The sequence below is a fragment of the Osmerus eperlanus genome, chromosome 2, assembly GCF_963692335.1.
Source record: "Osmerus eperlanus chromosome 2, fOsmEpe2.1, whole genome shotgun sequence".
In the NCBI taxonomy this organism is placed as follows: domain Eukaryota; kingdom Metazoa; phylum Chordata; class Actinopteri; order Osmeriformes; family Osmeridae; genus Osmerus; species Osmerus eperlanus.
Window position 1 is genome coordinate 1,092,879 of NC_085019.1, and position 12,451 is coordinate 1,105,329.

General features: G+C 47.2%; 1 protein-coding gene across 3 annotated transcripts in view; it reads left to right on the plus strand.

Moving 5' to 3' along the window:
• The window catches only part of kcnj4 (potassium inwardly rectifying channel subfamily J member 4), a 6,734-nt gene extending 1,527 nt beyond the window's left edge, over window positions 1-5,207 (plus strand). The window contains exons 2-3 of one of the 3 annotated variants that reach the window (XM_062485752.1): window positions 1,631-1,788; window positions 2,845-5,207. In XM_062485752.1, coding sequence (XP_062341736.1) covers window positions 1,766-1,788; window positions 2,845-4,426 — 1,605 coding nt within the window. In that variant the 5' untranslated portion in view covers window positions 1,631-1,765 and the 3' untranslated portion in view covers window positions 4,427-5,207. Of the gene's footprint in view, window positions 1-1,630; window positions 1,789-1,846; window positions 2,431-2,844 lie in introns of those variants that run through there. The other 2 variants (XM_062485769.1, XM_062485760.1) reach the window with 2 other exon arrangements.
• Window positions 5,208-12,451: the final 7,244 nt, after the last annotated feature.

A 12,451-nucleotide genomic window follows, 5' to 3' on the forward strand; every position in this document is an offset into this window, starting at 1 on the left:
TGGCAAAGGTGACTATGTGAGAGTCGTGTGAAGCGCTCTCACAAGACGGTGAGTCAGGTGGCTGAGCGGTTAAGGAATCGGGCTAGTAATCCGAAGGTTGCCAGTTCGATTCCTGGCCGTGCAAAATGACATTGTGTCCCTTGGGCAAGGCACTTCACCATACTTGCCTCGGGGGGAATGTCCCTGTACTTACTGTAAGTCGCTCTGGATAAGAGCGTCTGCTAAATGACTAAATGTAAATGTAAGACCCTATTACATCTCTACCACTTCCTCCCTCTCCTGCTCTCAGTCTTACTCACTCCCTCTGCTCTCCCTCTCCATTACATCACACACTCTCACCTCCACAACGCTGAGCAACAGGAGGTGGGTTCCTATGGAAAACCACTCTGCTTCAGTTACCAGGGTTCCGTGGCTAACCTGTGTCTGAGTCTCCTGAAACTGATGATGATGATGTCTGTCTTCATCATGCTGGTTAGGTCTTCGGCACCCCAGGCTCCTGGTGTGTCTGGACGTTGGGGGCAAGTCATGAAGAGGCTGTGAACTGGGACACTGGTGAGGAAGGGCGGGGGGGGGGGGGGGGAGGGGGGGGGGTCAACATATGTGTATGTTGATGACTGGTGCAGAGGAGGGTGGGAGACAACAGTGGAGATTGTTAGTGACAAAGATGATGTCTGTAGTGAAGGCTATAGAGGTGACTGATCATGGCTACGAAGGAGACCATGGTGGAGTCTATGGTTGTAGTGGTGTATGGTTGACTGATGAGGACAACAATAGTGACTATGCTGTAGAATATGTGACTAAGCTAAATGCCAGAGCTCGTAAATCTGTTCACTACCTGATTGTTGACTCTGACTGGCTGGCTGGTGTGGCTGGCTGGTGTAAAGATTCAGACATTCGACCACGGTCTGACTTGACCCTTGTTCCTCACCACTGTCGCCATCATCAAGGTCACAATCATTTTATTATTTATGTTCAATAAGATGTAAGCTGGCGTGATGTGGTAAACCAAATTACTACTACTATCTTGGTCTTGGAGGGCTAAATTATTTGGACCAGCGGTATTTTGGTGCAGGGATTATGAGAGGGGTTTTACTTTATATTTGAAGGATTCAGTAATCCTGAAGCATGGTGGGGAGGTTGCGTGATCAACAGGAGATTCAGGGGATCATCATGGAACCAGGTTGGGTTGTACGATTGTGTTTCTGGGTCTTAATTTGAATGAGTGAATCAGTCTGTGTTTCCAGTTCTATTGATGATGTCACACAGGGAGGTCATGAGAGGGGGAGGAAGAGGAGCCCAGGGTCCTGATACCAAACTGGCATCATCTTACCTCCCTGTAAAGACTATGTATTCCCACACATATAGACACACACATAATATGCACACACCAGACCCCCCCACCCCCCACTCCCACCTAATGATACGAATACAGCCTCATCTCTTCCTCTCTTTTTCTCCTTCTCTCTCTCTCTCTCTCTCTCTCTCTCTCTCTCTCTCTCTCTCTCTCTCTCTTTCTCTCTCTCTCTCTCTCTCTCTCTCTCTCTCTCTCTCTCTCTCTCTCTCTCTCTCTCTCTCTCTCTCACTCTCTCTCTCTCTCTCTCTCTCTCTCTCTCTGTCGTGATTCTTGTAGTTGATGCCGTTTCTGGGCACGTTGACTGTTGTCATGCCGATACCTAATCTTTGGGAGTAGACCACTTTCCGGGGCGGAGTCCGGCCTTCAACCAAATCACAGACCTGCTGCTGACCACCTGATGATAGTGCTGCCATGGGAACAAATCGGGCTAACAGGTGAGCAGGAAGGAAACACACCTGGAGCACGGTCAGAGTTGCCAACACTCCCACCTCAGGAGGTGTGTGTGAACAGGAAGGAAAACACAGCAGAGAGAGACAGAAACTGTAAGGTTGAGAGCGAGGGGAAGACATTCAGGAAATGGCCTGGGTTGGATTCGAACCTGGGCCCCTGCGGTAAGGCCTGTGCCTACATAATACGTGCAGGATATTCGACACCAAAGACTTTCAAATACTTTTCATGTAATAGATTTGTTTTCTTGACCCAGGTCTTCTTGTCAGTGGTTACATTGTTTTTGTAATCGGCCAATCAAGCCTGTTCCTATGGGTGTGTTCCAGTCACCATGGACTGCTTGAGATACTCAGCTCAGGTGTAATCCTGTGGTATAAACCCATGTTGACCGCAATCTCCCATAGCAGCTAAACTGACCTCACCTTCGCAGGTAATCCTTGTCAGAGGATACCCAGGTAGACAGCAGGTTAGTCTGATCAATTCGAACAGGTAACCCCAGGTGAGGTCAAAGTGATTGTGGGAAAGTGACAAGAAATGTAGTCACTGCACTGTTGTTGCTTCATTCAGGATATGGGTCTTAGTGGGCTGCATGTATCACTGGTTCTGTGTTAGAGAGGTGTGTTATTGAGGTACGTGAGACTTTATCTCTCCATCTCTTCCTCTGTGTGTGTGTGCAGTCATGAGCTATGCATAGCTACTTTGCACCCTGGAAAGTACAAAGGGTTCCGAGATTATCGACTGTCTATGATATAACCTCTCTTGGTTTTCTATCTCTCTCTATAAATGTTCCCTGCAGGCCAGTAGACCTTCAGACACTTCACATTTCATTGAATGACAATTAAGTACACATTTAATGTCAATTATCAGCCAACATTCCTATCTTTGAGGTTGATATTTTAATAACTTCATACCATTTATGTTATTGGTGGAACTACCAGTTAGACAGCTTACTTGGTAAATGCTTAGTGTAATGTGAAAGCCGATCTCAGTTTCTGTATTCTTAGTAATTCCATATTAACGTTGTTGCTCGTTGTGTTGCTAAGATACAGCATCGTTTCAGCAGACGAGGAGGGCTTGAAGATCTCCAGGCTGGGGCTCCACAACGGCCACGGCTCCCCCAGCCGGCAGCTGCGTTCCTCGGCCTCGACCGAGGAGGGCCGGGGCTCCTTGGCGTCCTGCTCCAGGGCTCCCGGGATGAACAGCTACAACGGCAAGGTGTCGACCGCGGGCTCCAGCCAGCTGCGGAGCCGCTTCGTGAAGAAGAATGGCCACTGCAACGTCGTGTTCTCCAACATGGAGGACAAGGGCCAGCGCTACCTGGCCGACATCTTCACCACCTGCGTGGATATCCGCTGGAGGTACCTGCTCCTGCTCTTCTGCTCCACCTTCCTCGTCTCCTGGCTCTTCTTCGGGATCATCTTCTACAGTGTGTCCTTGGTCCATGGGGACTTCGACGAGCACCCTGGGGCAGGGACTGCTCCCGGGGTGGGTGGAGGTGCGGAAGGAGGGGGTGCCGTTGGCGGCAAGGTGGGGCAGAGACTGTGGCAGCCCTGCCTCCTCCACGTCCAGGGGTTTGTGGGAGCGTTCCTGTTCTCCATCGAGACCCAGACCACCATCGGCTACGGGTGGCGCTGCGTGACCGAGGAGTGCCCCGTCGCCGTGGTCACAGTAGTGGTCCAGTCCATCGTGGGGTGCATCATTGACTCTTTCATGATCGGCACCATCATGGCCAAGATGGCGCGGCCCAAGAAGAGGAACCAGACGTTGATGTTCTCTAAGAACGCCGTGATCGCCATGCGGGACGGGAAGCTGTGCCTGATGTGGCGTGTGGGGAACCTCCGCAAGAGCCACATCGTGGAGGCTCACGTCCGCGCCCAGCTAATACGGCCCTACACCACGGCCGAGGGGGAGTTCATCCCCCTGGAGCAGATGGACCTGAACGTGGGCTACGACGAGGGCATAGACCGCCTCTTCTTGGTGTCGCCGCTGGTCATCGTCCACGAGATCGACGAGGACAGCCCCCTGTACACCCTGAGCCGGGCGGAGCTGGAGACAGACAACTTTGAGGTGGTGGTGATCCTGGAGGGCATGGTGGAGGCCACGGCCATGACCACCCAGACACGCAGCTCCTACCTGACCACGGAGATCCTCTGGGGCCACAGGTTCGAGCCGGTCATCTTCGAGGACCGCGACCGCTACCAGGTGGACTACTCCCGTTTCCACAAGACCTACGAGGTCTCGTCCACGCCGCACTGCAGCGCCAAGGAGCTGGACGAAGCCGCCGGCCGCCGCCCCCCCACCGCCTCGCCCTCCGTTTCTAGAACGATCCAGAGCTCCTGCCCTCGATCGCCCAGCGCCTTCTGCTACGAGAACGAGGTGGCGCTGAGCGCGGGAGAGGAGGACGAGGACGAGCTGTTCGAGCCGGCGGGGGAGAGGCAGAAGGAGGACGAGAGGAGGAGTTCGGTCACGGTGGATTTCCAAAGGATGTTCCAGGACACGCCCACCGTGACGTCCGGCAGCAACATGCTGTGTGTTCTGGACATGGACAATCAGATGGAGTTTGACATGTTACAGACTACCCTCCCACTCGACCCTCTCACATACAAGAGTGAGTCTGAGATCTGAGCAGAAGCCATGGAGACACTCCCCTCTCCTCCTGGCTCTTAGCTTGCCTCTCCAGAGGTCTGGATGAGGGCTTGTTTCTTTTGGGATTTGCACGTTCCTGTCTTTGTTAGTTGAACAGAGATCCAACCCCCTTTGAGCCTTGCCAACCTACATTTGTTTTTTGACTCGAGCCCTACTTGCGTTGCTTCTCCTTCGCTGGGAAATGGTTTGATTTTCCAGGACCAGCGGAGGACAGGGTTGGGTGCAGGCCAGTTGTGAGAGTGGACAGTTGAGACTGTGGGGACTGAAGAGGGCCTCGTACAGGTGAACACGGACTGACAATAGAATGCGAGGCCAGTGTGGTGCAGTCTACATCTGGACTACAAACTCCTCGTATGGACTACAAACCCAGTCAAAGGAATTTGTAGAGATTAAGATCATCTTAATGGGGGAGATTAGAGAGTGTGCTACTGACTAAACAGTAGCACACTCTGAGAATAACTTTATACTTTAGGAGAAAGACTGTCTCCGAAAGGAGGGAAAACAATACGTGTGTAGCCGATGGACCAAATTAATATCCTCAAAACAATCGAGTCACGTTTCAGACACAATCTAATACCTAGAAGGTGACATTGTACAGATAGCACAGATACCTATTTTCTTTGTAGAATGTTTCGTTTGGAACACTTCATTTGTGATCTCTTAATTCCGTTTTTCCGTCTGAATTTTAGAAAGATTTGGTGAAAGCAATAAGAGTGACGTGAAGAATATCTCTTCCTTCTTGAAGAGAGGAGAATATCTCTTCCTTCTTGAAGAGAGGAGAATAACGAGGCCTGAAGAGTTCAAAGTGAGCTTGAATATTGTGTGAATGAAAGAAAATATTTTGAGTTTAGTTTCTAATTCTTTCTAACTTTGGGTCGTGCCAGTAGATGGCAGCAGTTCATTTTAAACATAGCTGCACTCGGCTTTAAAAATATATATTGAAATGTATCGCACATCAAGATTTTATTATACTTAGTTAAGATTGAGGAAATGAATATATATCAATATCAAAAGACCTCACTTTAGTGGAATGTGCCCAATATTCTGAGTTATATTTCACTTTGTACAGCATGCAAACAATCCTGTTTATAGTGTTGCTAATGAATCACGACTATATTAATATACTTTTCTTCTTACTGTGCAATATACCACAAAAGCAATCACAGAAACATAATCTGTAGAATAGAAGAAGGTAAGGGAAATGCTTTCCTGAAACCGAGATGATATCATTAGCATGATGTACTCCAAAGAGGGCATTTTGAGTTGCATGTTGGTTGTAGCAATAACAATTTTTTAAATGAAAGCCCTAATCTATTTCCTGGTGTCATTTACAAGTGTTCTCTTGTTTATTAATCAAAGTGTTGGAGGTGACACAATCACAGACCTACACAAATACACAATTTGAAAACAGTGCTCTTTAGGACGTGACAACTCATGCGGTTTGATTTTAGAGAGACTGGCTGTCTCAGCTTGTGTGTTTGTTTATCTCTGTATGTACTTGGTTTCACTCCTCAAAGAGTTGTGAGAATAATAAGTTGATAAGTTAAAAACAAACTAATACTCTTAGCCAGGTGTGATGCCTTTAGGCAGGTGACCTGGTGAAAACACAGGTAAGGTCTACCTGGAGGGATGTCAGAGCTAAGAAAATGCTAAAAAGTAAACTGGGAGATTTCGATTTTGTGTGAAACATTTCACAATAGTTACCCCCCACTCCAGACACACACACACCAGCCGAACCTTTTGCACTCCTGTTAGGGCTAGTTGGTAGTTCATTAGTTCACATAGTGTTTTTCAGGAAGGTATAGAATCCAGATGTCCTTAATGTTCCCTGATCCCATGTAGCGACTCAGTGAGCTCGTCTCTGGATGTTTTCAAACCTGCTCCTGGGCTTTGCATGACTTTTGATATTTTATTTTTCATCGTTGAATTTCTCTAGGCACATAAAATTGCATGTGTATGAGCCTGTTATGTGTATGTGTGTATGTGTGTGTGTACGAGCCTAATATATGTGTGTGTGCATGTGTGTGTGTGTGTGTGTGTGTATGTGTGTGTGACTGTGCATGCACCTGAATGCTAAGCTCTTTCGGTAATAATTGCTTTATAAATCAAATTTCCTTATTCATTAGTAAAATTGCACAATTCCATAATTCAGCTTAACATCAGAAATATTATGAACAGCGCAACATTTTAATTAATTTGACACATGGACAAAGATTTGTAAATAATATGCAACTTGCACTTTATATTTTATTATTTCATATATACCATTCAGTCAAAGATGGGGAAGATTTTTCAGAAGTTTCATGACTGAATATATGACTTCATTTATGAATCTATTAATTTCTGAATAGACTTTAACTGCTATAGACCTACATTTTGTATTATGTAACTAAACAATTTGCACTCTTTTTTCCTGAAATTAGTATTATTCTTCTTATCTCTGCTGTTCAGTCTTCCAGCTTGCACTACTACTGTATTTTGTGACCTTCAAATCTCCAGTCTCAAACCACGTCGGAGAAAACAACCAAACAGGCTCAGACAGGCTGTGTCTGACCCAACGCAAGCTCCTACAGATAGAATATTAATACGTTAATAAGCACTTTACTCCTTGTGTAAACCTTTTGATGTTAAAAATAAATATTTATATTGTATATTCTTTTGTGGTCTCTGTATGTCTTTTTGTATATATTTTTTTTACTATACATGTCTAATTAATTATACATTTATAAGATGCTATTATCCAAAGTGGCATATAACTAGGCCCTATATACACATTATGACTATAATATCATATTAGCCTGTGACACGTTTGATACTGGTCTGGTCAGTCATGATCCTCCACAGGTTTGGAAGACATCATTGCAGCTCCAGAAGTAACTGACCTCGTTTTCTGATCGACCTCCTGGTGATTATTAGTCAGGTGTGCTGGATTAAGACGGGAGCGACCAGCGACCAGCGACAGGTCGTTAGCGACATTAGCGACGTTAGCTCTGACGGTAGACGAAAAGCAGTGAGCAGGATTGGATTTTCTCTTGTACCAAACTTGTACTAAGCACGTTAGATTTTTTTGGTGTACATTTCTAAAAACGTTGTGACTGATATGATGAGTATGGTGTGGAAAGACAAGATTATTAAAATTCATATATAATTCAAGGTATGCTGTATACAGTATAAATATTATAATTTGAAATGGTGTACTGAGGTTTTCTCCCAACTATATAAACACATTACACATTTGGAGAGACAGCAGTTTTCCTATCTGGCCACTAGGTGGCCCTGTGGCCTGTTTCACCCCTCTGTGTTTCTCTACAGAAGGTTGAGGCCGTGGTCCCTCTGGTGGTGAATAATGACTTCCTGTGTCCAGTCCAACTACAGGAAGCTCAACTCAACTGCTAATCAGGAATTTATTATAAAACACATAAGTTAACATTGTTCTGTGTATCATGCTAAAATATTGAATGTCAAAATGCAGTGTGAGAACAATAGCAGGATGTCCTACAGGATGCTTTTCTGGCTATTCTGACCCACAATGCTTTGCACAGCGGGACCCCAAGATCCCTCCCTTCACGCTCTGAGGACGCTCTGAGGACGCTCTGAGGACGCTCTGAGGACGCTCTGAGGACGCTCTGAGGACGCTCTGAGGACGCTCTGAGGAGGGTCTGAGGAAGGTCTGAAGATGCTCAGAGGACGCTCTGAGGAGGGTCTCCAGGCCTTCAGAGCTGGGGAAATTGGGCAGATCACTCTGTCACACCCATACTGAAACATGCTAGAGACACACCCAGGCACATGACCTGGGCTAGCTGCCACGCCTGGCTTTGCAGTCTTGCTTGGTGCTCGGCATTCACAGCCAATCACCTCTGTGTCTGCTCGGCATTCACAGCCAATCACAGCCAATCACCTCTGTGTCTGGGCTCCAGCAGTGGAACACGCTAGGTCCTTCTGAATGTGACTCCCACTGTCCCAGGAGTTTCCTTCTGGAGGAAAATGGTCTGCAGGACATTAGCTTAGTTAGCATTATCCTGTGTCTCAGTTAGCCTGCACAGCAGCTGTTTGGCACATTCTTCCCAGTAATCGAATAATTCAATCATTCCTCTCTCCCGATTTTAATCAAGTTAAAATCCTCCTTTTCTCTTACTTATGAGCTATTTCCCCTCGATGCACCACTCATCCTTTCTTTCCTCCCCTCCATCCCTCCCTCCATGCCATCCATCCCATCCATCCCTCTCTTTATCCTCAACTCTACCGACTCCCATCAGCCTCTGGTGACACCATGACAGTATCAGTCAAAATGGCCGCCGTGTCAGCCCTGCTAACACCCTGGGGGGTTCACAGCTGGTCCCCCTGGGGAAGATGAAAGATGAGTGCAGGGCAGGAAGTGGAGAAGGTGAAGAAGGAGGGGGGGGAGCAGGGGAGGGTCCCCTTGTGTTGTGTGTTGTGTTGTGCTAAGCCCTGAGGCTATTTGGGAATTTTTTTGTGCGTGTACGTGTTTGTGTACGTGTGTTTGGGTGCAAATGTGCTTACTGTAGACTTGTGTGTGTGTGTGTGTGTCGGGTGGTGAGGCTGGCTGATGGTGGGTGCTGCACCATGGTAGCTGTCAGTGTGATTTGGGGGCCTGCTACTGACTCCATTGTGCATTGTCTCCAGAGTGACCCAGACCTCCACAGAGGCCCCTTGTACTGCCTCACTTCAACCGGCCAGTTAGCATGCTAATTACACGACGTGTCTCCTGTCTCCTTCCATCATCCCCCTCTCCTCCTCTCCTTCCGGATTCTCCTCATCCCTCCCTTTCGCATTTCCAATTTTTCTTTTCAGTTTTCCGTCACCCTTAACCCATCCCTGTGCACTGGGCCGTGTTTTCAAAACCCCATTCTAGCTCCTTCCTGTTATCCTCCTTCCATCTCCTCTTTCTACCCCTTCGTTTTCATCCCTCTCTCTGTTCACTCTGTTCTCTGTGAGCCTTTGTGGAACGCCCCTGTCAGTCATCGGGTGCTGTCTAACATCAAACAAGTCTAACCTTCTAAATCCCCAACTGCTACTTCCTTGAAGTCAGAATCACAAACTAGTTATGTGCCCAAGTAATTTTACACATACAAAGTATTCGCTTGGTCTGATGGTGCTTAACAATAAACATGTAGTAATAAAAATAAACATATTGTGATAGAATTTCATGTTCCTGTGTGTCTCTCTCTCTCTCTCTCTCTCTCTCTCTCTCTGTGTGTCTCTGGCCTGCCTCATTCACACCTCCTCCTCTTCCACCTCCTCTCCTCCATCTGCCTCTTCTAATAATGTAATGTAATCGTTTAACAGACGCTTTTACCCAAATCGACTCGAGGAGATTTGAACCTTGATCTGCAGTCAAATGCTCTACCACTGAGACATGGCCTCATGCATGCTGTACAAAACGCTGTGATCATCCCTCAGGGAATCACTGCAGTGTGATTGATAACAAATACCCGAAATCGTAGCAACACATTTCTCCTCTCGGCTCTGCAGTTGCACAAGGAGGAGATTGTTGTGTGACTCTAACGCGGACGTTGCACGGCGCTGACACGCTGATGTCATTCTGCACTGTGGACTCAGTGAGTGGACGTCTGTGTGGAGGTAATAGCATTACTAACACTGTGGCAATGACAACCTCCTTTACTCACAATCACACAGCTCACTGTCAGCAAAATGAAAACACACTCTTAACAGGTTTGCGCTGTGTTTCTGTGGGGAGAAGCCTGCAGGTATGAGTGGGACAGGATGTGCTTGTCAGTGTGGGTGCGTAATGTTCTGTGACACGTGTGTGTGTGAGCGTGTGTGAGCGTGCTAGTAAATTGGCCACTACATGTACAGTATGTGGCAAACTGTGTGTGCAGTATGTGCACCTGTGCTGCTCTGTTTGTGTGTGTGCTTTGTGTGTGTGTTCTCTGTGTATGTGTGCACTGTGTGTGTGTGCTGCGTGCATGTTGGTAGCCGTGCAGCACAGCAGCTGTGGGGCTGCCTGACTCACATGGATGGAGGGGGGAGGAGGGGAGGGAGGCTGGGGGGTGCAGAACTCCCCATGTCCCTCTCCCCTTTCATCTCCCTCTCCCAGCCTCCAACAACAAACCCTTTCATTCGGGCATCTCCACGGCCGCCCTCGGACCCCCTGAGGCCCCCACCCTTTCACGCTGCTTAATTCAATGTTCCGAGAAAAACTCATGATTGGAAAGTGACTCCCCCTCTCTCTTTCCACCCACCACCATCACTGTCTCTCTGCTCTTTCCTCTTTTCCCTTTTTGATCCTTCCATCCAAACAACATCTGTTTAATAAAGAAGAAGGAACAGGAAGTGAAACGATCATCTCCATGGCGGCAGCGGTGTTGTGATGTCATCAGAGAACAAGGGTATTTGAGAAGAGAATAAAGGCACGGAGGTGGGGAAGAGAAAATGGAATACCAAAATACAGGAAGTGAGGAGGGGAGGAGGGGGTAAGAGGGTGTAAGAGGGTGTCCTACAGGTTTGGTGATTTTGAAACACTGATTATGTCAAATAGGAGTCAACTGACGTTGTGTCCTTGGGCAAGGCACTTCACCCTACTTGCCTCGGGGGAATGTCCCTGTACTTACTGTAAGTCGCTCTGGATAAGAGCGTCTGCTAAATGACTAAATGTAAATGTAAAAGGGGAGCTGAAGAATAAAGAAGGGAATCAACTAACTTGGAGACGAAAATAGATTTGTCATGGCTTCTCTTCTCACCTCACTCAGTTTTCTTCCTGTGAATCACAGACCCCCAAACTCCTGTTCTGCCTCAACTGAATTTTAGCCACATAGTGCCTGTTCTGTGGTCTCTACACGACGGAATGTGGCGATTATGAGTGTACAAAATGGAATTAAGAATAACAGCTTAACATATATAACTGTTGCCGTTAAAACGATATTTTCCCTCGTTGCGGCTAAAGGCCAATAAAACTTTGGATTTCTTCATTTGAGAAACTCGCCGACTAGGCATCTACAACAGCGGACTATTATGCACATTAAGTCTCAAGTAATAAGAGGTAAACGACAGTTTGAGAAAGACACACACTCATCAACCTTCGCCTAACTAGCGCAATACCCGCCTCCTTGAATGACGTGTTTAATCTATGATCAATGAAGTCAAAACGTCACATCCCGCTGCGCACTATTGTCGCGCGCGCCGGGCACCGGCATCAAAGTTTAATTACTGCGCCCTGAGGCGTGTTCATCATATGAGGTCGCGAGGATCCCAGCTGGCAGCATGGGGTCAATTACTGTAGAGATGTGAGACTGGAAGGTCTCTTTCCCACAAAGCGTTCCAATGCTGAAAACATCCAGATATAGACCAGATATATGAACTGTATAACTAGCAGTTTTCAGTCATGCAGATTATTCGACACTGTTTCCAGCCTGCACCCAGACAGCAACATTGCCACAAAGACCCTTTTGTTCCAATACTGAATTCTGGAACGTCATTTTCAGCATTTTAGCATTTTATGACTAAATCTGCACATCCCTCGCCTTCCATTCCACTCAATTATCATTCTTGAGGTTCTCCCCTCCTCTGTCCGGGCTTCTGTCATGCAGAAAGCTGCTACTGCTTTTTTGAAACACTCACTCGCACGCACGCACGCACGCACACAGACTCGCAAACACACACACACACTCACGTACACACACATTAGCACAAACACACTTGGACGCACAAACAATCGCATGCAAACACACACATTATACACATGGATGGACACATGCACGCAACACACATGCACAAGCAAACACAAACACACACACACTCAAGGTGACACTGGGAGATGGAGATAGTGGTGACAGGCTCTTAAGGTGATCTGACTTACGGGTATTTTGCTCCAGGGGAGAGAAAGTTACTGGCTGAGAAACACACAAGGCACCATTGAATCCTCTCTCTCTCTTTCTCTGTCTCTCTCTATTCTCTCTCTCCCTCTCTCTCTCTATTCTCTCTCTCTTTTTATCACTGTTTCTCTCTCTCTGTCTTTTCCTCTCT